Here is a 26,570-nt window from a genome sequence, read left to right as displayed (position 1 = left end):
AGGGTGGCTTGAAGGTGGAATGCCTCTGAGCTCAACCCTTAATACCAAAAAAAAGTGAAGGATAACTAGAAAGGAGCAATAAAAACCCAATATATAATGGTGAATTTTAAGGACAAATTTTCAAAATACATAGTAGGTGCTAACAGGAAGAGGAGGTCGTGGTGGTAATTCCTTGGAAGTGTTCAGTGAGGATATCTCCTGGTCCTAAGTCCCTGGCACCCTGGGGTCTCCCAGCCTCCTGGTTATCACCTTGTCATCACTTAATTTAAAACAGGAAGAAATTCCTTTAGCTGGTAGCAGTTAAGTGCTCTTTCCCATTTATTAGTAGTCACCCAATAAAATGCCTGGGCTACTGACAGAAGTCATTTCTACTTGCCTTACATGGCATTTTGCAGTATTTTCTGCCCCTTGTGGTATTTCTTTTCATAGATTCCTTGAGGTCAGTGTGAGCATATAAACCTGTGAACTGATGTCAAAGCAGTTTTTATCCTTACTTCCAGTGGTGACATTTTAGCCACTTTATGTTGTTCTCTGACATCAGCCCTTTGGAAAAACAAGAACAGATGGGAGGGCTTGCCCCCCTGGCCCCCAACCCTAATCCATGCAAACAAGGCTGTTGATCGCCACAAGCAAAGCTGCTCCCGATATTCTGAGCTGTGGCCTTAAAGGAAGTGCACCCTTGTTGAGGCTGTCCCCAGGCTGCTGTGGCAGCTGCTACAGATGTCCTGCTCGATGGCAGCCTCATCACAGCTGTCAATTGAGAAGTAACATGAGACCAGCAGCTTTTGGTCATTACTACATGGGGGGGAAGCAAATACCAAAGGGCGTTTATAATAGTGACCAATTCTCTAGTCTAGGATGGCTCAAAACACACTCCTCCTTAGCCAGTGCATGCTTGGGAGCTCCCTAAGCAAGCCATGCTCTCAGAATGCATGTGTTCAACAAGTCGCCATCTCAAAATGCACAGACCAGATTTTGGTGGGAAAAGAGGACTATGGTTAAGCAGGATGGGAGACGGGAAATAATGAATTCTAATTTTTAAAAAAAAGTTATGTATTTAGAGACCCCCATGTCTTACTTTCAAGGCACTCCATTGTGTCCCTCTGACACAGTACTTTGATTGTTCTGTTCCTTCTTTCTACCTTTATAATAATAAAACTCTGCTTAAGCTTGTGGTAGTGTAGTTCTGGCTATTTTTTCTAAACTAGCTAAGAACAAGAACTTCTGGTGACATGAACCATTACATACAATGTCCCTAATGATCAGTCACTGTAGTCAAACATAGGGGATCTACTTATGCAAAGGCAGACCCTCACTTGAAATTCATTGTGGATCAGTTTCCTCCAGTGTGCATGGGCCACCTCATGACATTATGGCCCGAGTGAGATACAGGGTATTCCCACACAGGAAAATAAATGGAGGAAAGGCTGTTTGGATCAGTCTCAGCTCTGCCTTTTTTTTGGGACAAGTTACTTACTCTCCTTAATCATCAATGTTCCCATCTGATCTGACTCATGGATAAAAATGCTTCCCTTTCAAGTAGCAATAAGCACACCGAGTGCCCATATCTTGATTGACTGATTGATTTTTTGTACCAGGGATTGAACCCAGGGGCATTCTACCTCTGAGCCACACACCCAGTCCTTTTTTTTTTTTTTTTTTTTTTTACTTTGAAACAGGGTCTCACTAAGTCAGTGAGGGTCTTGCTAGGTTGCTGATGTTAGCGTTAAATCTGTGATCTTCCTGTTTCACTCTCCTAAGTACTGGAATTACAGGTGTGCACCTCCTTGCCTGGCTCTGTGTCTTGATTTCTGATACTGTTCTTCCATGAAAAGAACTTATTGGAAAAGAACGTATGGCTTATTGGAGAAATGGCTGGTTCTAGAGCTGGGTTAAGCAATATACAAGATGAGCCTGTAGCATCAGGTAGGACCAAAGAGTAAAGGGGTTAAAAAATGATTCCATAATCATGGACCCATGTCAAAGGATATGGGAACCAACAGAAAGAACTCCCAGTGGCCAAATCTGAGCAATAGATTAAACAACATAGTATGGGTACTAACTCTGGGTGTAAAACAACCCTAAGTTAATTCTGTAATAAATAATTAACTGAACAAATAGATCAAGGATAAAGATAGAAGATAAGTCTCTTATTCAGAATAATTATAAATAATTTATGTAGGTACATAAAAAGAGGTGGCACATAACTTGCACCATACCTTCTTTTTAGGTGCTAGGGATTGAACCCAGTGGTATTCTACCTTCCAAGCCCTTTCTATTTTTTATTTTTAAAAAGTATCTTGCAAAGTTAATGAGGGTAACTTCATAGCATTTGACTACAAGTAGTGACTGGATGATCAGGGTTGATATCTGTAACAGGTCAATAGTATATAGCCTTAATATGATGTATTGAGAATGGATATTCACTTCTGTGGTCTTTACCTCCCAAGCCCATAAACTCAGTGTATTCAAAATAAAAATAATGGGCAAATCCAAATCAAAGGACATTCTACAAAATGCCTGTTCAGTACCCATCAAAACTATCAAGGTTATGAAAAACAAGGACAGTCTGAGAGACTGGCATTGCCTAAAGGCACTGAGTATGTTAGCAATGCAGTGGGGCATCCTTGATAGAATCTGGAACATGGAAAGGATACAGGGGGCAAACTCAGGAGGGCCACATCAATGATGGAGCCCAGGTAATAGTGACATACGGATATTTCATTCTCTAGTTTTGATAAATGAACCATGACACATCAAATATAAGGGAAACCGGCTGTGGAGTATACAAGAACTCTGTGCACGTTCTTTGCAGCATTCTCTAAATCCATAACTATTCTAAAATGCAAGCGCGTGTATTCGAATATTTAAAAGTCCCTCTTGCCAGGCACAATGGCACATGACTGTAATCCCAGTACTTGGGAGGCTGAGGATTGTCACAGGTTCAAGGGCAGCCTCAGCAACTCAGCGAGACCCTGTTTCAAAATGAAAACTACAATAAGGCTAGGGGTGTAGCTCGGAGGTAGAACACCCTGTGGGTCAATCCCCAGTACCATAGATAAATAAGTAAACAAATAAGTCCTTCTGTACTGAATTGTAGTCACAAATCTCCATGCTGCACAAGCTACAACTTACTAATGTTTTCATCCCTCACTAGCCCACAGTAGGCACTTGGCACTATGCCACTCTTAGGAACAGCTGGATTCACCCGTCACCTTCCGTACATTCTCTCCATCAGCCACTGTGACCTTCATGCGACCTTCATGCCATGCTAATCTCACTCCTCTTTGTTTCTTACGCTCCCCACTGTACCATATGTTGCTTCTGGAATGGAGATGCCCAGCTCTCCCCAGACCTACAAGATGCCCTTCCTGGCTTGAGCTCTGCCTGTCTCCCCAGCGAATCCCACACGAGCCCCCACTTCGGTCTGTGCTCCCCCATGCTGACTGGCTTCTGCATTTCTTCCTGCCATGGACCCTTGGCACACACCATTCCTGTGTGAAATGCGCCTACCCACTCTACCAGGCTTTAGTTCCCACTCTAAGGTCAAACTTCTTTCACAGAGTCTTCATCTCATCCTAGGAAGCAATGATCTCTTTGTAAGTGCACATTAATGTGCATGGTAATTTGATTAATATTTCAATCCCTAGCTAGATTACAAAGTCCATGAGGGAAAGCCAGTCTGTTGATGCTCATCGTTGTATACCCAGCTCCTAGCACACTGCCTGGCTCAGTCTATGTGTAATAAATATTTGTGAGAAGTAGGAAAGAAAGAAGGGAAGAGTAAACTGTCTCTGGGACAGTCCCTTTTAGGAAGTTGTTGTGTTCTTTATCATTATTGTTTTCCAGAAACACATATCTCTTAAGTAAAAGTTTAGAAATGTGAAGCTATCTTCCTGGCCCCTCCGCTTCTTACTCTGCTGAAGAGTAAAATGCAAGAAAGTCTTCAAATAGCCTGATTTAAGTCTCATGGCTTGGTGGATGCTGGTGGTCTGTGGAGGCTAACACGTGGAGTGGTGCTTCAGGAGCACGTGTCAAAGGCAGCCCTGAACACCTGACTCCCGATGCTTGTACTTCCCTGCGAGGGCTCTCAGTTAAACTCAAGTCCTTCCCGGCATTTTCTGGTCATTTAGAGATTCATTGCCTCCTAGCAGCATAGATTCTCTATGCTAAAGTAGAATGAACAGTGGAAAAAAAATAGATCCTGAACACAGTTCTAATGTTAAAAGGAGAAGGAGGAGTTCTTCTTGCCTTGATTTTAGAAGCACTGTTATTGTGATATCAGGACATAGTCAAGAAATCTGTGGGGTGTGAAATAGGGTTTCAGTTATTAAAGAAGGAGGCCGCCACCTTCCCAAACTCTCTCTGTTCCTTGTGCTTCCCAAAATAGCTCACTTTCCTTCCTTGTGATTATTCCCTGACTACCTTTGAATTCGTTAGTTAATAAGACAGCCCTGCAATGAATACTTTGGAACTCACCCCCAGGTGCAGGCGCAATGTGGCTCTTTTGATATGAGTTTTCCCCAGATGAAGTTCTCTGGAGAACTAAAGGACTGAAGTACCATTCTTCCTGCCCTGGCATCCACACCAGCCTCCCCCCTGCCTCCTCACCAATGACAGAGCAAAATTTAGAATAAAGAGGAGGAAACCAGCACAGTGGTGCATGCCTGTAATCCTAGGACTTGGGAGGTTGAGACAGGAGGCACACAGGTTCAAAGCTCACCTCAGCAACTCAGTAAGTCCCTCAGCTACTGTTTCAAAATGAAAATAAAAATAAAAGGTACTGGGTGTGGTGGCACATGCCTATAAATAAGTATTTAGAAGGCTGAGACGGAAGGATTGCAGGTTTGAGGCCAGCCTCAGCAATTATTAGCAAAATGCTCAGTAACTTAGTGAGACCTTGTTTCAAAGTCAAAAATGAAAAGGACTAGGGGTGTTACTTGGAGTAGAAGGCTCCTAATAAAGAAGAAAAGAAGGAAGAAAGAAGGGAGGGAGGGAGAAAGGAAGGAAGGAAGGAAGGAAGGAAGGAAGGAAGGAAGGAAGGAAGGGGGAGAGAGGGAAGAGGAACCCTGGAGATGCTGTCAAGGCAGTATAGTCATGGAGTCAGCAGCCGAGGAGCCCCATCTCTTCAGAACAGGGTTCTCTAGCAAGCATTCGCAGGTTGAGCTTTAAGGAAGAAGCCAGTGTGGGATTTTGCTAATGCAGCTTGGCCAACCAACAAAAACTTTTCCCACCATGTATGGATTTCTTCAAGGCCCTATCAGAGTTCCCATCCTCAAGAATTTCTGGTCTTGGATATGTGTGTAAATGATACTAATAGGCTAATATTAATAATACTAAACCTTCCTCCATCGTCCTTGGATTCTGGGCCATCCGAGGCCCAGACACCTTTGCCACACCAGGCAGCAGTCGCGTGCCCTCCTCCACCCTGCTCTCTCTCCACTGCTCTTTGTGTGTTAGATTTGCCCAGATGGCAGAGCAACCAATCAGCTGTAATGCAGCAGGACAGGGAAAGTTAGAGGCTTGCTTTCTTTTGGGCATCCCAATCTCTGCCCATGATTTTCTTGGAGGTGAAGCAGGAGGAAGTCTCATGAGGAGGAGAGAAGAGCTACAGCAGTCTCATCCTGGGCTAATGCTGCAGGAACCTGAATGGGTTCCTGGTCCTTCCTTTCAATTCCCTCTCCTCATCTTTACCCACTCCCTGCTTATATATTCTTGGTGGTGAATGTCCCTGGAATGACAATTGGAGACAGTAGGGCCAGGTCACATACCTCTTCATGAGCCCTGGAGGGTGTGAATGTCCCAATATGGTCTATGCCTCCAGCCCCGATGCACCTGGCGTCCATCCGTGTCCCTCCTTTTTAGCTTTGTTCATGTAAAAATTCTTCATGAAGAAATACGGACATCAGTGCATAAAGTATGTTTTAACAGAGAATCATCCTTCGGGGCCTGGAAGTCTCCAGCTCTCCCTCGCTGTAAGGGACCTTCTCTTGGAAGAGCAGCTGTCCCCAGAGCTTCTCCTGTGAAATGAACTCCTTGTGAGCCTTTGTCCTTAACAAGATCACTGTGATTTCTCATTCCACTGAAAGAACCCCCAGAAACACAGATGTTGGAATCAAGCATTCTTTTTATGAAATAGGACACTGTCAAACCTAAAAAGGTAACTAAAAATGGAATTTTGCAGGAAAGGAAAAGAATAGACTTTGCCTTGTTAAAAAAAAAAAAAGTTGGGGTTTTCTACTTCTATTTACTTATTTGTTTTGGTACTGGAGATTGAATCCAGAGGCATTCTACCTCTAAGCCCTTATTTTTATTTTGAAATAAGGTTCTCGCTAAGTTGTTGAGAGTGGCCTCAAACTTGTAATCCTCCTGTTTCAGCCTCCCAAGTATCAGGACTACAGGCCTGTGCCATTGCCTCACCCCCCTCCACACACACAATGTTCTTCTGCTTTTATCTGAAAGTAAATCCAGCGAGGGGCAGTACAATCCCTGCCTAGATGCCCCACTCCTCCTCTACTTCTCCCCTGCCCCCAGCTTGTCTACTTTCTTCCTCTCACTTTGATTGGTTCCAGGCCGTGTCTTTGGCTTTTGAATCAAGGAGAGTTTGTTGTGTGTTCTCATTACCCTTCCCTCTGAACAGCTACCTGGCCAGGCTTGGGCTGTGGTGCATCGACTGGGAAAGACCAATCCACTCAGAACCCTCCCAGCAGGACACAGTAGGTGAAGCCCTGAGTCTTACACGCCTCGGTGTGATAAACACCAAAGCAAGTTCCCAGATACCTATCTGGCTTATTCTCGCAAACCTGGCCCCTTCTGGAATGAATTTCTTAACCACAATATCAACTGTCAAAATTCACATTCTTATCTCATTCCTTCCTCAAATTACTACAGATCTCAGCCCAGTGGGTAATATTGGAAAGGGTTTAAGAGCTAAAGGATTAACACCATGAAGTTAAGCCTCGTGTTGGCTTAGCAGCCTTCTCTCCCCCATGACCGGATGATGTCAGGGCAGAGCATCGTGCCTTCTGTGATTGGCATCGACGGCGAGCTTCCTCACCTCTGCACTAGTGATGTGTGGACTGGAATATTCCTTGTCTAGGCATTACAAGATGTTGAATGACATTCCTGGCCTCTGCCAGGATGTCATTTTACCATCTTTACCATCTGGCAATGATGCCAGTAGCACCTTTACCTCAATCCTGACACCAGCAATATCTCTGGACTTTGCCAAGCATCTTGAGATTGGGGGGAACTGCTCCTCTCTCCCTACCTGGGTGATAGCCACTGGCCCACACAGATGGACAGAATTTTGTCATTAAAAACCCCCAGTCTGAGTTAGGTGTGGTGGCCCATGCCTGTGACCCCAGTCCTTGGGAGGACTGTGGGAATAGCTCACGGATAGAATGCCCCTGAGTTCAATCCCCAGAACTCCCCCCCCCAAAAAAAAGACTAGTCTGGATTCATGTAGAATCACAATCTCATTTTCTTGAAGCAAGGGAGACAGCTAGGAAGACAATGGTTAGGGAGACACGCGACACTCCATCTTATAAATGATGACGGCTGATGTTATAGTTTATGTTGAAGACTGTCTCCTGGGTTTTTGCCACTCTGCCCTTCTGATAAGAAACCAAAGGCTGCCGTGAAGTTAATAACTGCAGAGGGAGGTAGCTCCAGTCCCTGGCTTTTCTCCAGTATAACTTGCCAGTGCTTGTTGACTTAGAGATTAATTATTAATGATAAGGAAGCCTGTGAATTTTTCAGAATTTTCTCCTCTCTGGGTGCATGTCCAACTTCCTATCAGCAGTGTAAGATCCCTCCAACCAGCCTACATCAAAGCCACAGGCTGTCACCCAGGGCGTTATCTTGTTCCATGCAGGCTAGCTGCATATGTTGACTCTAAATTTTTTAATCAGCCAGTTTCCAATTCGACTGCATGTCAGGCTGCGGAAAGCAGAGTCCATTAAGCATTGTCTGAAACCAGCAGGGGCCGTGTGGCATCATGATTTGATATCTCTATAGCAGAATTTGGGGTAAGAAATTCAGAGTGCACGTTTTGTGAAAATGTCAGCAAAATACCTACGGGATTAAAAGGAGGGGAAATACCACTAAAGATAATAACAATCTCTGCACATTCCTTTCACCTTTTTGAAGCATTTTTGTATCTATTTAGGTATCTCATTTTCTTCAAACCATAGATTTTTAGGTCATTCTTTTATTTTTACTGAATAAAATGACTAGGTAAGCTGATCCAGTCATCCCTTATCGAGTACCGATGATAATGATGGCCCTAATGTGTTAGATGATGAAACACAGAGAATAATTTTGTCAGCTTAACCCATAGAGTCCTAGGTTTTCTATATGGCAAATATTTCTATGACATTGACGATTCAGGTTTGCTAAAATAGGGGAAATCATGATCTAGATGGAAATAATAATCTTTAACAATATAATTAATAATATTAGATTATATTTTAATTAATGTTATAGTTGTCATTATAATACTATACTATAATTTGTTATATTCTTGTCAATATTTTATTATTAATTTTGTTGCTATAGGATATAATTATATATTGTTAGTATGCTATAATCATGTTATTATATAATTACAGCACATGTTATATAGCTACATATAATATACTATATTTGCATTCTTATGTATGTTCCACATCTGAGATTGTGGGACAAAATGAGTTAAAAAAAAAAAACCACGTAGATTAACTTAGAATACTGAGGGTTTGCTAATATAGGAAGGATAAGATATTTATAGGCAAACACTCAACAAATATATATTGAGTAGCTATTTTATATCAGGCGCTGGCTGATCTGTTAACATGAAAATTATTTAGTCTTCACGTCATATTAAAACTATTTCTCAGAAACGTATTTTTCCCACTCTCCTAACTTAGACTACAAGGATCTTGCAGAAAGGCATCATTCTGCCTTTCTATCAGTTCTGTGTCCCCTAATGTTGCATAAAAGGGCAAAATTATTGACCTGATACATATACTTGGTACGGCTTTTAAACACAGTCCCCATTTCATGATCACTTTCCTGTCCTTTTCTTTTTTCTTTGTATATTTTATTGGTACATCATAACATAGTTCATGGTGATGGTGACATACATGTGCGTCTAGCACTTGGTGGGTTCCCCCCCGGCTCCCTCCCCATACAAGATTCTGAGATTGGCGTTGGTATTCTCACGCATCTATACAATGTCAGTGGAAGTGTTTCTTTCATTAATTCTCCCTTTGCATGCCCCCTCCCCAAAACCACCTCCCTCGCTAGAGTTTCACCTCCATTATAAAGTCCTTCCTGTATCCCGGTTACTTCCTAGTTTCTCCATATGGAAGAAAACACATGACCCTTCGCTATCTGTGACTGGCTAATCTCACTTAACATAAAGTTCTATAGGTTCATCGATTTTCCTGCAAATCATATCAGTTTGTTCTCCTTTATTGCTGAGTACATTTCCGTTGTGTGTATATCCCATGATTTTGTGATCCACTCATCTCTTGATAGACACCTGGGTTGGTTCCATAATTTGGTTATGATGAATTGTGCTGTTATAAGAATGGGTATGCATGTATTACTCTAATATTCTGATATCAGTCACTTTGGAACGATACCCAAGAGTGGTAAAAAGATGTCCAGAAAACAATTCCATTCACAATAATCTCTCAAAAATAATAAAACACCTTGGTAAGATCTTTTTCTAATGGCAATAAAATTGAGGTCCTTGGGTAAGGTCTTGTTCCATTTGAGATTTTGTAGTAATTTATGGGAGAGTTAGAATTCGCTAACATCGCTACAAAATGCTTTCTCTACAGGGTCTAAAGAGCATCCCCTCAGGCGCTGGCCTCAACTTCAGTAAGCACATTCAACTTGAGAGCTTTTGTCAGTATGAAAGAGCAACATCAGCCAATGAACTATTTGATCTCATAACCAGTTTCTTAGAGGATGAGCCTGGTGTCTTGAGTTACAAATAAAATTTTAAAAGATGAGAAGTCATTTATCTTGATTGTGGTCTGCCACTCAATTGTTTCTCAGCCTGGAAAATTGTTGGTACATTAAGGAGAAATGAGATTATGAGACCCCCCCCAGGGCCATCTTGATTTGAACCTCCCATTGCAAGATATGTATAATTCAGTCGATGTTGTTTTTAATTTATAGTAGTTAAAATACTGCTTATTTGCAGGGTTTTCTCTCAGAGGAGAGAGATTACTGCCTTCTTCTGTTTACCTCCTTTAAGCCAAGGTCATGTTTGCCTTTCTCAATGCAAATTTAATTATGTTCACTTGAGTTAATTTGAATTGATGTGGAATTGTCCATATAGGACACATAAAAGAGAGAGACTAGCATTTCCCGAATACTCCAGATAGAGTCTGTATTCTTAAAACACTTCAACCAGAATCCATATCAGGGTTGTTTGTTTGTTTGTTGTTTGGGGTATGTCAGAAACAAGTAATACTTATGAAATATCTTATGTATTTCCTTACATTTTCTAGTTTCTTTTGCAGTTATGTTGGTCCATAATGTAGTTAGCAAACAGGCTATGAATTTTCTACACATTCTTTGTACCCTGTTAGAAATAAATTTCTGTCCATCATAAGAAAATACACATGTTCAAAGTAGCTGGGAAAAGCGATTCTGCCACCAGGACAGACAGCCGGGTGCATAAGGACAAAATGGATGAGCCTGCTGGGTATTTTGCAGTACTGGGGATTGAACCCAGGGGCATTCTATCTCCAAGCTAAGCTGCATCCCCAGCCCCATTTTTTATTCTTTATTTTGGAACAGGGTCTTCCTAAGTAGCTAAGACTGTCCTCAAACCTTGATCATTCTCCTGTCTCAGCCTCTCAAATGCTGGGATTACAAGCATACACCACCACGCCCGGCTTAGGTCTTTTATTTCTAATGCAAGGCTCCTGTGCTGGCAGTGCTTTCATTGGTGGGAGCATAGCTTCATAATCTTTGTGCTATTGGCTGGAGGGGGTGTGGGGAGCATTTGGCACTTGCAATTTCCAGGAAATGATAACTTTACAAAAGAACATGAACTCATACAAGGTTACAAAATGGCGATTTTACAAAATGGAGCTTAAGTCAAGCTATTCCTCTGATAGAAAAGCCTAATTATATTCTCACACTCTGGATGCCTTGAGGCTGGAAGCTGTATATTAAAATAGCACAGGCACAAAATGGGGTGCTTCCATCTGCCTGGATCCCTGAGTGGTCACACGGAAGACAGTCTGCGAGAATCAGTGGTGACGGGCAGAGTAAGCAAGAAACACTCTGTCGAATTAAGCCCCTGAGATTTCAGGGTTAAGCCTCAGTGGACGAAATTAACCTCTTCACATTAATTCACTTCCTCTTTTTAATTCACTTCCTGAATAATTATTTATGTTTCTTCTGTAAGGAGGGAGAATGCTCCTGGGTTCAATCTCCAGTGCTCCCACACACACATATTTTCTCTCTCTCCTCTCTTCTCTTTCTCCTCTCTCCTCTCTCCTCTCTCTTCTCTCCTCTCTCTCTCCTCTCTCCTCTCTCCTCTCTCCCCCCTCTCTCCCCCCTCTCTCCCCCCTCCCCTCCCCCCTCCCCCCTCTCCCCTCTCCTCTCTCCTCTCTCCTCTCTCTCTCTCTCTCTCTCTCTCTCTCTCCTCTCTCTCTCTCTTCTCCCAACTTGTTGACTATGGCTACAGTTAGACATTGATATATTTGAATTCAAGAACCGTCACTTGTGTTAGTACAAGTATTAACCTGCTGCTTTTGCTCCCCTGTAGCACACAATATAGTAGTACATTATAAGCAGAAAGTATTTAATAATTGCTGATGATATAATTAGGATTTTTGTTAGTCATTCACTATTCTCCATCTGTTGGAGAATTGGGGGCCTCACCCTTTTTAATGTCACCTCCTCCTCTTGCCCACAGATACATTAAAAAGAACTAATAAAAGAATACATCTACTTGATTATGGATTAGATACCAAGAACCAATTGTTCCTTTGACAGGTCTTAATCAAGGTGAAACCCACCCTCTATCAATATTTTTGGCTTTGAACAATGGTAACAGCATGGCAGACACATATTTGGGGCAGGCAAAATGAGATAATGATAGATGTGGGTAGATGCATGAATAGGCCCAGCTTCTCCAGGTACTTGTGCATTGATCAGCCTGGGACTAGAAATGAGGCACATCTTGTGTCTGTAACATGCTGCTCAAAGGAAACAGTAGTGCCTTTGACAGTTCTCATATCCTAGAAATACACCTCCTTGCTTCAGTCTTAATTGACATGGGCAGCTCTGTGAATTGTAGAGTTTAATGTTTTCTTCCTCCTTGGACTCTCTCTTACACACACACACACACACACACACACACACACACACACACACACACATTCTCCAAAGCCATTACTGCAGCAACTCAAAAACTCAGTTTCTTCTTGACCTTGCGAATAACTTAAGTACTACATTATCAATATTTGAAAATGAAATTCACGTCCCTTTAAACTAAGGAATGCTTATATTTAGGAAAAGCATTCAGTTTTGTTAGATATTTTAGACCACATTGAATTTTCTGTACTTTCTGTTGAGCACATTATTTTTGCCATTTACAAACAAGGTTTTGTTTTTTATTTGGTGTGTGTGGGGGGGGGGGTACTGGGGTTCCTGGAAACCTTTTTACCTCTGGACTATACTCCCAGGCCTATTTTATATTTTTATTTGTAAAGAGAGTCTCTTAAGCCAGCAAGGCTGGCTTCGAACCTGCACAATCCTCCTGTCTCCTCCTCCCAAGCGTGGGGATTACAAGCGTGCGCCACCACGCCCGGCCTTACAAACAAGATTTGTATGCTATACTTACTTTTCTTTTTGTACTAGAGAGTGAACATAGGGACATTCTACCTTGAAGTTACATCTAAGGCCTTTTATTTTATTTATTTATTTTTCACAGCTGGCCTCAAACCTTTGATCCTCCTTTCTCAGCCTCCCAAGTACTGGGATTACAGGCACAAGCCAACATGCCTAGTTTATCATGACTCCATGCTACTGAAAGAGCAAAATTACTCAACAGCACAAAACATTTTTTATTTTTCATATAATCAAATCAGAATCTCCATAAAATCAAGCCATCTTTGGCTCATTTGGGAAAAGTGGCTGTTTTCCATCAAGTTGTCAGCTTGAACTGGATTTCAGAAATTAGTAAAAACTAAAATTAGAGCTAGGGTCATGGCTTCAGTGGTACAGCGCCTGTCTAGCATGTTCATAGCCCTGGGTTTGACCCCCAGGACTACGAAAATAAAAAAAATAAATTGAGAACCTAATGACTGAGGTAAGGGTGTGTAGTTCTATGGCCTGGGATTCAATGCACACATATGCAAGCATGTGCGTACAAACACACACACACATGACTACTGACAATGAAAATGATCATTTGTGTTTATATACTTGACTAATTTTAGAAATTACCCCTTTTTTGTTCTTGAAATAATCCTGAAAGTTATCAAGTTGTGAGTTTATCTTATTCTCATGGCTCCTAGCACAGTACTTACATACTATGAAAAAACACATGTCTAGTGAACATTTTCTAAATAGTTGAATATTGGTATTCCCAAGTTTTGGATGCAGAAACCGAGATGTTCAGCATTTAATTGGTTCACATCTCTGTGGCTTACACCAGGCTAGTCAGTTTTTCTCATTGACAGTTCTCAGACCCTGAAATTACACTGCTTTGCTTGAGTTTTAATTGACATGGAGGCTCTGTGATTTATAGATGAGAATGTGTGCTTCTCCATAGGATCTCTTACACAGGTGGATACACACTGGATACACACTCCTCTGCTTGCACTTCAGTACTCAATTGCATTGATTCATTCAGCAAGGAGTTAAGTTTAGACTTGATGTTTACATTAAGAAGTCTGCTTAGATAATGATGTGGCCACCTACTAAATGCCAGGTGTCACACCAAGAGATGAGACTTGTTAGGCTTGGACTAACATCTCATTAACTCATGAAACAACCCCTAAGTAGATGTTAGTGTCTCCATCTAAGATTTAACCATGCAAATATTTCTTGCCTGCCCTCCAGGCATCATGCATCAATCACTGGTGGTTATTAGTGAACAAAATAGACAAGGTCACCCTTAGGGGTGACCTTGGGAACAGAACAAGAAGCAAAGCCTGCTTGTGTGATGAAGGTGGTAAATGAGGAGGTTCAGGGTGGTAGGGGAGCCCAGAGGAAATTGGTGTTTGTTGGTTGGTTGGTTGGTTGGTTGGATGATTGGTTTTATTTTTTCTTTTTGTGGTTCTGGAGATGGAACCCAGGGGCATTCTACTTCAGAGCTACACCCCAGCCCGAATTTGTATTCTATATTTTGAAACAGGGTCTCACTAAGTTGTGGAAGGCTTCATGGGTTGCTGAGGCTGGCCAAGAACCTGTGATCTTCCTGTTTCAGCCTCCCAAGTACTGGGATTACATGCATACACCACCACACCCGGCTGAGGAAACTGTTTTAAGAGGGCTCCTAAGGACACAGCATCAGAGTTAGAATGTGGATTAATGGTTTAGTGTTCACCAGAAAGAGATGATAGAGGAGGGGGGAGCATGCCAGGGGTCACACCTGTTTTAGACTCAGAGGAAGAAGTGTGGAATAACTTGAGCCTACAGAGCAAGACAGAGTGGGGAGGAGAGGGAAGAGATTGGAAAGCTACACAGAAGCCACATGGGGACAGCTCCCTAGGCTCTGCGAGGACCTCAGACTCCTGCTGCCAAGGAAGATGGAAAGTTACTAAGACAGAGTGCAGGAGCGGAATAGAAGCAAATACACTTGGGAGGGATGTGCAGGCTGCAGTCAGCAGGGGCTAGAGCCCTGTTCTCCAAGTGTGGCTCGCAGCAGCAGCATTGCCAGGAGACCGAGAGAGAAGCAGATTCTTGGGGCTCATCCCAGGTCTACTACATCAGACTTTCCTGGGGTGAGGCCCAGATCTCTGTCTGTAATGGACTGTCATGTGCAGTGAAGTTTGAGAACCACTGAATTTTGTTAGAAGTTCCCAATATTTGCTGCATACTGGAATCACTTGGAAAGTATACATGTGTGTATACATATATATATATATATACATATATATGTGTGTGTATACACATATATAAATATAAATGTATGCATATACACACACTTGCACGTGCACTTGCTTGTGCTCCCACACAAAATGTCTAGTTGGTTTGGGTGCAGCCTGGACAACAGGATCCTCTCGGGATTGTAACTCGTGGCCAGGATGGAGAGCCGCTGTATCAGAGAGCTGCAAGAGAGCATGCAAGAGGTGAACCACTGGTCCAGGCTGGAGACTCAGGCAGCCTGGCCCGAGGACGTGGGTACAAAGAAGAGATGGCTGAGAGGGACTTGGAGGTGACTGCACAGCTGTGAAGGGTTAGACCGGACCTGAACTCTGTCTTCTCTGAACAGAGCCACCTGCCTCCTCTCTGCTCTGGGCATGGCTGTTGAGCTCCCATCCGGATGGACGGGGCCTGCACTCTTCTTTGAATGACTTCAGTTCTCTGTGTTCTCCCAGTAGTGCAGGTGAATTGAGCTGTCTCCCAGCCCTTTACCATCTTGGACTGCATTGAGATGGACTGTATGACTACAATTAACCAGTAAAAAGAAAAAAAGAAAGAAAAAATGTAAAAACAGCAGTTCCTGTTGCCTGGCAGGAGCTGGGAGCTAAACTGCGCATTTGGCAGTGGAGGGTTGTGCATTCTGAAAGTCTTCTCCCAGAGGAGATAAGGCATAGTGAAGAAAAATACCAGTGGTCTTATTTTAACCCCCCTTCAAATAAGGGAGTATCTCCTGTGCATAGGACCCCTCACTCCATGTTCTTTCTACACATAACACTGGAACAGACTCAGATGGGAGGTGAGGCTGGAGATTTCACCTGATTCTCCTTGACTGCTGATGATAGAGCATGATGTACCTATAATGTGCAGAACCTGCATCATGTGCACACATTAGTTCTTATCATTGGTGCACTAGTCCCCTACGGCATTTTGAAGCTACAGGCACAACTGCTCAGAGAGGTCGAGGGCTCTGTCACACAGTAAGGAGTTATGTTAGAGCTCCAGGTTTCTGATTCCAAATCTCTGTTTTTCTTTCTAAGGGATAAACGCTCCATACAGAGATAGTTATTCCTCAAATGACAGGCAAACTATTAACTTTGTAAAGCACAGGGCCTTGCCTGGGAGAGGGAGCTGCCCTGCCCCACTCAGAGTTGTTCTAATCAGAGCTTGTGCCAGGGTAATCACAGCTGACTGCACTGCTGAGGACCGAGGTCTGCTTAGATTCCACGAACGGGTCCTCGTGCCCAGCACCTCAGTCATCATGCACGTGCCATCCCGTTTCACCTCTACTCTGCTCTGTGAAGTGGGTGCTATTACTGTTATTTTTGTTTTAGAGTCAAAGGAATTAGAAAGAAATAAAAGCTAAGGCTCAGAGAGGTCCAGTAGCTGGCTCAGGGTCACTCGGCTTTGAAGTGGAAAGGCAGGGTGAGAACCTGGACCCGCTGACCGCATGCTACAGCCTTAGCACTGACAGTGGACTGTCAGGAGGAGAGGCACCAGAGGCAGGAGCCAGCTTGAAGCCATAACAGAGCCTCAGGCCCAGCCTCCATACATTCTTGAGGCAGGAACTCCTGTTTGGGAACTGATGGACTGGTCCTGGCTGTAACTTTCCAGGACTGCAGTGCATCAGGAAAGCAGCAGTCTCTGGAGCACTCTGAAGAATTTAAAAAAAAAAAAAAAATGTGGGTGGGGCTGTCTGGCTAGCTGGAGGTGTGGCTACCCTCCTGCACAGAGCTTCTTAGCAGCCTCCCTCTCAGATTCTGATCCCTCAGACCGGGGGCTGAGCCACAAAGTGCAGAAGCAACAAACTGAGCGGCTGCCTCAGTAGCCCTGCATCCCAGGGCACCCCATCCCTCAGAGCCTAGGACTGAGGCTTCTTTATCAGGAACAGGCCTCTCATAGACAAATGGGTAACAGTCAGCTTCTACCTGTTTCTGCAGAGAACAGTAGCCACTCAGCAGCAAGGCATAGCAGACCAGAAGTTCACAGACTGGGAATTTGCCGCCAGCCTCTGATTATTACATGGCTCTAAGCAGGCCACATTCCCTCCGCAGGTCATGGTTAATTGACCAGGCAGGCAGTTGCTAGATTCCTCCAGGACTTATTCACTCAAAGCCCGGTCTGTACTTGCTACCATGTTGGGTGTTGGTAATGCAGATGATCACCCTCATCCATGCCTTCCTGCAGCTTCATGGTTACATGGAGTTACAGTTGCCATGGTGCATGCAAGCAAGACATGCGATGGGCCATTCAAGGAGCCTGGAGGGCCCCCAGAGTGTGTGCTGCGGGGCTGAGGAATGGAGGGTAAGAGGGGACTACCCGAGGGGGAGAGAAGGAAGTATGTGCCACACATGAGGAACAGTATGTACAAAGACAATCTGTGCAGAGGGTCAGGAGGAGCCAGCCCTTCCAGAGGCCTCAGCAGAGCATGCCGAGGGGTCCTGGTGTCCAGCAAGGCCACAGAGCTCAGCAGAGACCATGCTCCCAGCCCACAGTTACTACATCATGCCAGAGCTCCTCCCAGGCACAGTTCTGGGTCATTTTCATTTTAGTCCTGAAACTAAAGTCGGTCCATTTATTTTGAGGCTGAATACCATCGTTTTCTGTTATTGTTGTTGTTGTTTTTGTTTCAGAAAGCGGAGCAATTATTCAAATAATACATAAAGCCATTTGCCTATTTCTGCTTAGATTCTTCCACATATTTGAATCACATCTTTCTTTGCTTGGCTGAAGGCTGCCTCTTAGCAATCATAAAAATGACTTTGAAAGAATCCTGGGTTGGATTTGCCTGCTACAATGTCACCAGAGCCCTACAGCGGTCAGGCATCTCCAAGGACAGCTGGTGCCCAAGGATGTCTCCTGGCACATTGTCAAGGCCAACCCTGGGTGGGGGGGGGGGTCTGAGGCTCATGATTCTTCTCACACTCTTCTGATAGCTGCTGTTGCTACTGTTGATGATGATGATGATGTTGTTGTTGTTGTTGTTGTTGTTGTTATTGTTATTATTACTTGGTGGTAGGGATTTAACTCAGGGTCATTCTAACTCCAAGATACTCCTCCAGCCTTACTTTAAATTTGGAAACAAGTTCTCACTAAGGGGATAAGAGTCTTGCTAAGTTGCTGAGGCTGGCCTCAAACCTACAGTCTTGCTGTCTCAGCGTGGGATTTCAAGTATGTGCCAGTCTGACCAACTACCCTCCTGAGCCACAGGCTCGAGTCCCTTCAACTCAGGGGGTGGGGGTACGCGCTCTCTGCACCTGCTCAGAGCTGGGCTCAGTTCTCCATTTTAAAAGAAGAGGCCTGCCGGGCGTGGTGGCGCGCGCTTGTAATCCCTGTGCTTGGGAGGCGGAGACAGGAGGATCGCGCTGGTTCAGAGCCAGCCTCACTGGCTTAAGAGACCCTGTTTCTAAATTTAAAAAAAGTATAAAATAGGTCTGGGAGTGTAGCCTGGAGGTAGAAGGGCTTCCAGGAACCCCAGTACCGCACACACACAAAAAAGAAGAGGCCAAAATCATGCCATTTGCAGGAAAATAGATGGCACTAGAGAATGGCATTCTGAGTAAGATCAGCCAGTCTCGGAAAGTCAAAGCCATGTGTTTCCTCTCATATGTGGAAGTTAGAGAATAAATAGGAAACAAAAAGGACATTAGTTAATGAGACAGGGACCAGGACGGTGAAGGGGGACAGGGGAGGGAGGTGGAGAGGAGAGAACGCTTGTGCTTGCAGAGGGCGCAGCTTCAGTCACGCCAGACTCATATAAAGGCATCACTCAGATGCACAGCAAGGGAGGGGGGAAGCGGCATGGGCTGCAAAGGGAAATGCACAAGTGCCGCGTGCACCATGAACGTACCACTCTGAACCTCCCTCCGATGTATAATTGCAGTGTACCAATGAAAGTATTAAAGCTGTAAATTAAAAGCCCAAGGAAGCAGTTCCCTTTGCTTGACTGACAAGTCAGAACAACCACCCTGCCTCTGCCTTGACCTCTGCTTGTGAGGAGATGATTTGTCTAATTAGGTAAAGCCTCCACACACATGAGCATTTGAACCGTAATGAGCTGTCGACGCGAGAGCTCTGCCCTTGGTTCAGTTCTCCAGCCGATCTTTCCTTCCCTGGGCGGAAAAGACCAGAGCAGTAAACAGAACCTCGTTTCCATGGAAGCCCACAATCTGTCTCTTCCTCTCCAGCACTTGAAGAGGTAATTACTTGATTTCCCTTTATGTGTTTAGATTTCATGCAGTGGGCTGCTCTATCAGCCAGAATTTTTCAGAGAGCTTTGGTGGCCTTGTCCTTTTCTTCCTTTCTGTACATCATTAACAATCAGGTAGCCATGTCCGCCTTCCGGTCACTCCTGCTAATTAAATTAAAGCCCAACAGAGCAAAGGGACTGGGCCCTGAAGAAAGTGGGAGACTCCAAGAAGCCAGGGAAACTGTCAAGGGATGGGAGCCCTGCTCACCAGCACCACGGGTGCCCTCTCTGTATCTTTGCTGCTCCTTGTGGTCCATGTCAGAAGTGTAGCCAGCCTGACCACTCTGTTAACTAAATAACCCCAGCCATCTTTCCTGAGGGTTTGCTGCCTGCCAGGCACTGGGCTGAGCACTTTATGACTCTTGCTAATTTTTATGCCAAACTTAGATAGAATGGATTAAGTAACTTTCCCAAGGTCACCCTCCTACCAAGAGGCTTCAGCAAAAGGACACCCTTGTATCAGTCCTTGGTGAGTACTCTGGCACTGTGCAGGCTCCCCAGAAAAAATGACCAGCCACAGGTGACAGAGGGCTGAGGTCTTCTCTGCCACCACCACCCCAGGGTAGCTCTATGCATCAAACTGATCAGTGTCTACAAGGTGCAAAATAGTGATGCTGAGTTATACGACTGTCAGGACAAGTTAGAAACCCAAAACGAGGTGCCTAGGAAGGAAGCCAACAGACTGCGTGGCAGGAGCGCCAGCTGGAGGCAGAGCAGAGGCAGGCTCAGGCGACCGGTGCCCCTCCCCAGCCCTGGGATCTGGGGCTGTTCGTCCTCCTAACTGGGACCCAGTTTCTTCATCCAGAAAATGGGGCTAATGCTACCTACCCCTTTAAAGGTGTCTCGCTGTTTGGAAGTGTGAGGTTTCCCTAATTGCTCTATGGAATGTTTGTTTTCAGTGAGATCCTTTGATAAAAGGCAAAGTGAATGCAGTTAAGCAGAGAAGTCTCTTGGACTCTCTGTTATGCTGACACATGTGATCCGTTTTCAAGGCAGGCTTTCCTTGACCTCAGGATCCTTCTCCTTTCTGTTTCTTGGGACCCTTTAGAAAAGGCTACAAAACAAGTTGGAGCAGACTTGGTGTTTGTTTTAGACATCAATAAAGTCTAATTCCTTCTCCTTTCTGCCCAAATTGTTCAAATAGCCATACTTCTTTTTGCTAGAGTTGAGCTCCGTGGAGTCAGGGACTGGGTCTGTCTTGTTCCTTTCTCTATTCCAATATCTTGAATATCAAAAACTTTGATGAATGAAGAAAACAGTTCAAATAATACTCTGCCCATATATGAAGATATCGCCCCCAAACTCATTATTATGTGCAGGGAAAGGGGTGGGATATGGAGCGGGATCTGGAGAGGAATACACCAAGTGCTATGTGCATGTGTGTTTGTACTTGGAACCTTGTTATCCTCTACAATGCACCATTAAAAGTATTTTTTAAAAAGTGAAAACCAGGCTGGGCATGGTGGCACACACTTGTAATCTCAGTACTTGGGAGGCTGAGACAGGAGGATCACAGGTTCAAAGCCAGCCTTGGCAACTTAGTGAGGCCCTCTGCAACTTAGTGAGACCATTTCCAAATAAGAAATTTAAAACTTGGGCTACGGGGAGTAGCCTGGAGATAGAATGCCCCTGGGTTCAACCCCTAGTACCAAAAATAAATAAATAAAAATAAAAATATAAAACCAACTTGGTGCATACCCTCCGGGATCTAGCATCCCCATGAGATAAAGTAAATAAAGAAGTATACAATTTTTTAAATAAATGAATGAATGAATGAATGAATGAATGAATGAATACTTGCATGGATGAGTGGAGCCCAGTATGACCTTCCCTGTCATCTCCACCAGCTTTCTCTGTTGCCTTCCTGGAGACCAGTGGGAGAACTCAGTCTCTCTGAAACTCAGGCGACAGGCTGGGCTCTTTGGCTGGGTTCTCCCTTTTCACTTTTAACCTGCATGAACACTGTATCCTGCTATCAAATCCCTCCTCAGCCCCTAACGAATCCATAATGCTGCTTCTCAGAGAAGCAGCTGGATGCTTCAGCTGCCTGTGCATTTTGAACAAGACGTTTCTGAATCATCCAAGTAAGTTTGCACCCAGATCTGAAAAACTCTTGGACCTGCCTAGGGAATAAAAGAGAAGCAGCTCATGGGAGCTTAAAGACGACACCAAGGACACCGTTCCTAGCGCGTGCTTTCAGCTAGTGGTGGTCTGGTGGATCACAAGTCAGCGCTTGTTGACTGGGTGATTGCTTTACATTCATTTAGAACAGAATTTCGAACTGGTATTCTATGGACATGGTGCATAAAAATTTTAAAAAATATTTTTTGGTGGTGCTGGGGTTCCTCAAAACCCTTCTACCTCTGGGCTACACTCCCAGACCCATTTTTTTATATTTTTATTTGGAAACAGGGTCTCTTAAGCCAATGCGGCTGGCTTTGAACGTGCGTGAACCTCCTGTCTCCGCCTCCCAAGCATGGGGATTACAAGCGTGCACCACCATGCCCGGATAAAAAAATAAAAATGTAAGTTGTGGTTAAAAAACAGTAGTCGGCCAGGCGTGATGGCACATGCTTGTAATCCCAGCATTTGGGAGGCTGAGATTGGAGGACCATAGTTCAAGGACAGCCTCAGCTACTTAGTGAGGCCCTTTGCAACTCAGTGAGACCCTGTTTAAAAATAAAGAATAAAAATAGAGCTGGGGGTGCAGCTCAGAGGTAGAATGCCCCTGGGTTCCATCCTCAGTACTGCAATAAAATAAAATAAAATAGTGGAGTCAGTCGGAGTGTAAGGGGTTCTCCTTTCTATAGAACTTCTCAGAGACTTTCTGTGTTTCTCTTGCTCTTCTGACCATTGCTCGGAACCTTTCGGAGGCCTGACTTCTGGAGTATCCTGGGGCTTCTCAGAAGAGCACCCTCCAACATCTGCTGTCTTAGAACACGCAGCCAGGTGCCCCAGGTCAGCCTTCACGGGCTAGGAAGTACCTCCTCTCTCCAGAACTGTGGAACGGGCAGATGAAGAAATGCTGACTTCTAGATCAAATGGGATAAAAATGCACAGCAAGCCGTGTGTGGTGGTGCACGCTTGTAATCCTGGTGCTTTAGAGGCTGAGACAAGAAGATTGTACAGGTTCGAAGCCAGCCTCAGCTACTTAGTGAGGCTCTCAGCAACTTAGTAAGACTCTGTTTCCAAATAAATTATAAAATAGAGTTATGGGTGTAGACCAGAGGTAGAAAGCTCCTAGGTCCTACCCCCCAGTACCACACACACACACAAAAAGTGGACAGCAAAATCTGGCATGGTGGGGTATGCTGGTGATCCCAACACTTGGGAGGCTGAGACAGGAGGATTGTAAGTTCAAGGCCAGACACAGAAACTTAGCAAGACCCTATTTCAAATTTTAAAACATAAAAAAAATCACTGGGTTATAGCTTGATGGACTTTTTCCCCATGGGAAATAAATCAAAGAAGACCAATCACAATGCTTCAAAAGTATGGCCATAAATTTTCTAGTATTATTGTTCATATCATATTAGAAGTAACTTCTTATCTATGCTGTTTCATAATATAAGAAGCATAGAGCTTGAAATTTCTGAATGCAAATAGCTCTTAGAAGGAAGGGACTTAGAGAACTCATATATTTCCTAAGCAACATTTTATTGCGGGTTGATGTGTACTAAACAAATGAATAATGCCCATCTTATTTGAATACTACTGTTTCTTATTAAGATTCTCCATGAAGATAATAAATCATGTCTTGCTGGAAAAAGCAGACTCAATTACAGTTTGAAGGATGACGCTAGGCTGGCTTGGAGGCAAAGAGAAAACTTAAATGCCTAGAACAGGAATCGGTTAACTGTGGCTTGCCACTTGTTGTAAATAATTTTTTAGAACACAATGGTGTTCATTCATTTACATATTGTCTGTATTGTCTCTGGCTGTTTTCTCACGACAGTGGAAGAGTTGATTGACTGAGACAGAAATCTCATGGTCCTCGTGATGTAAAGTTTTAATATGTGGCCTTTTTGCATAAACGTTTGTTGACCTCTTATAGGTTCATAGAAAGGGATGCAGATTACATAACCAAACCTTTCATGGGAAAGGGAAAACTAAAACAGATGGGAAAACTAAACCAAGAGGGGGAGTGCCTTGGTTATTGATGCTTGGGTGTTCTGGTCTTTAATCCTAATAGCTTTTGTCAACAGTAAAGACAGGGATAGATTTCATCCTAGATACTAACCCACGGTTGGAAGTAGCCATCTGGAGGACTGTGGAGGTCTCTGGCTCAGGGAGAAGGAATACAGTGACTACTTCATGTCTCGTGGTGCGGGGATCAGCTGTCTGGGAGCCGGGGATATGCTGTGGGCGTCCGTGCTGCGCCTGCTCCCTGCATCTCGAGTACTTACACTGCCATCTCCTCCTTTGTGTCTGCTGTGTGAGCCCTTTCCTGATAGGGCAAAAACAGAGGTGTCACATTGGGTCCCCATTAGAAACACTGCTGCAGAGCACTGCAGAGAGTGGTTCAAGGTCATTCAAGGGTCTCCAGCCTCGGACCACGTTGCCCTCTGCCTTAAAGAACTTAACCTGGGGTTTCGCTCCAATGGGATGTGTCAGTCATGTGAATCGTATTCTAGGGAAATATATCCCGGGACCACAGACTGGGCATGTAAGATGAAACATTATGAGTTTAATTGGCTGTTGTGACCCAAACTGAAAGTCTGCATGTTTGTGCTTCTGTGCAGCTGGACAATCCGGATGAGCAGGCAGCCCAGATCAGACGAGAGTTGGACGGACGTCTCCAGATGGCAGACCAAATTGCCAGGGTAAGGAAGCATGGGGACATTTGCCAGAGACCGGCTGAAGCCTGACCTTGGATGCACACTGAGTGTTAAGGGCCATCAGAAGATATGGTGGAGAAAGTTGCTGTGGCATACACCTATAATCCCAGCCACTTAGGGACTGAAGCAGGAGGATCACAAGTTCGAGGCCAGCCTGGGCACACTTAGGGAGACCCTGTCTCAAAAAGGGTTAGGGGTGTAGCTCAGTGGTAGTGCAGACCTGGGTTCAATCCCCAGTATTACAAAAATAAATGAATACCTAAGTAAGATAAAGTCGAGGACAGAGCGGGACAGTCACTCTGCTTGGGCCTTCAACCCTCCTCTCTCACTCTCTCCCAGAGATGCCACGTGGGTTTGTTTCCTGAGCTCCAGTGAATGCCCACACACAGACCTCCAGCTCCCTCCAAAATTCAAGGCTCATTTTTTCCACCATCTACTGGAAATTTCCACTTAGACATTTCCGTGGCGTTTCAAGTTGAATGCACTCAAACTCTGAGTCCTCATCTTCCTCCCACCACTGTAGACACCCATGTTTTCCGCTTCCTACGTGTTCTATGGCCGCTTGCTATGGAGGAAGCCTCTAGCCTCGGCCAGCCTCTCCTCTCTCCTCTCTTTCCTACTCCACACCTTTGCAGTCACCCAGCCTGGCTGGTTCTGCCTCCTAAATGCAGTCAGAGAGCTCCTGACTGTCGTCCCGCCCGCTGCTGGCACCAGACCAGGACCCGGCGGGTGCAGCATCCCATCGGAAACTGCAGCCGCCTCCTATTAGGCACCCTGACTCCAATCTTCCCGTCTCCTGTTCATCCCACTATGGTGTCCATCTTGAAACCCACATACGGCCAGCTGCAGTACCACATGTCTATAATCCCAGTTACTCAGGAGGATAAGGCAGGAGGATATATGGCCCGAGGCCAACTAGATGAGGCCCTATCTCAAAATTTGACAAAATTAAAAGGTAGCTCAGTGGAAGAGTACCTAGTTTCACTCCCCAGTGTCCCCCCAAAATATATGAAAACAGCCTCAGAATCTTTAAATAGACCACCCCATTGCCCCAGCACAAACTCTAACCTCTTTAAGATGTATTCAAGTCTCTTGACTTACTTATTTGCCTCTTCTCTCACATCTGTCCTGTCCAACCTCTCTGATCCAGCTGCAGAGAAGCCTCCATCCACGGATAACAGGCCCTGCGCAGGCTCAGTATTTTTGCGACCACTGGTGTCTCAGCTTGGAAGGATCTTTTGTTCTGCACTCTGCTTAGCAAATGCACAACTCAGCCTTCAGCCTCCAGGCCACCTGCAATGACGGCTTAGCAGTCAGTAGTCCCCGCTCACCCTGGGGCTCACACCATACCTCACATAGACTTCAGTGTAGTGGCCAATTCGGTGATGATCATTTGTTTACCTGCCTGAGTCTCCAGTGCACAGGACTGTGCCAGGATTGAGCTCCTTTCTAATTGTCACCCACTGTACCTGAATGTTGTCTACCATTACTGCTGATGCTACCATTCGTGCTGTTATTCCTAGTAGCAATGCTAATAGTATTTATTGAGTCCTGGCTCTTTGTCAAGCATGCTCAGTGTTTTATGTACAGGACACAACTAAGTGAACTCTGAAAACCACATTCCAAGGACATTTCAGTTTTCATTCTTGTTTTAGATATGGGGAAATTTACATGAAGAATTGCACTCACCTAAAGTTTGTCTTAATATCAGGCCTAGCCTGATTATGCGTGCATGCCTAGTAACCTTAGTATTTGGGAGGGTGAGGCAATGGTATTGCAGGTTCAAGGCCAGCCATGCACTCACTTAGCAAGACTCTGTTTCAAAATAAAAAATAGTTGGGTGTGGCAATGCATACCAGTAATCCCACTACTAGAGAGGCTGGGAGAGGGGGATCACAGGTTCAAGGCCAGCTTCGGCAACTTAGCAAGCTCCTTAGCAACTTAGTGTTTCAAAAAATAAAAAATAAAAAGGGGACAGAAAATGTATCTCAAAAGTAGAATGTCCCTAATTTCAATACCCAGTACCAAAAATAAGAATAAAAAATTTTTAAAAATTAAAAAATGTAACTCAGAGATAAAACACTCTTGGATTCCACCCCTAGTACCATAAATAAAAATGAAGGTTGGAACAGGCTCAGGAGCTTACCTCAGGTACAGAACATTACAGGCCCCAAGACTCAGCCATCAAAGTAGTGAATATCTTAATGAAGTTTTTAAACCATACTTAATACTACAAGTCCGGGAAGAATAAAATATCAAAAATATACATAACTGCCATTTCCCACTCGTTCCTACTGGAGCCACTGCCATGAGTGAGAGGGTAGAGGCCTCAGAAGTTACAGGGAGTATGGCAGGGAGTAGAGCTGACCAGTGAACCA

General features: G+C 44.4%; 1 protein-coding gene across 16 annotated transcripts in view; it reads left to right on the top strand.

Annotated features, from left to right (window-relative positions):
- The window catches only part of CADPS (calcium dependent secretion activator), a gene marked incomplete at both ends in the record, with an annotated part of 501,631 nt that overhangs the window by 192,080 nt on the left and 282,981 nt on the right, over positions 1 to 26,570 (top strand). For all 16 annotated transcript variants that reach the window (XM_080714889.1, XM_080714888.1, XM_080714885.1 and 13 more), the window contains one exon: positions 24,097 to 24,177. In XM_080714889.1, coding sequence (XP_080571015.1) covers positions 24,097 to 24,177 — 81 coding nt within the window. The remainder of the gene's footprint in view (positions 1 to 24,096; positions 24,178 to 26,570) is intronic.

Source organism: Muscardinus avellanarius (genome assembly GCF_963383645.1).
Source record: "Muscardinus avellanarius genome assembly, chromosome: 18".
Lineage (NCBI taxonomy): Eukaryota > Metazoa > Chordata > Mammalia > Rodentia > Gliridae > Muscardinus > Muscardinus avellanarius.
Note: the sequence above shows the minus strand (reverse complement) of the source record. Positions and strands in the feature narration are given on the sequence as shown.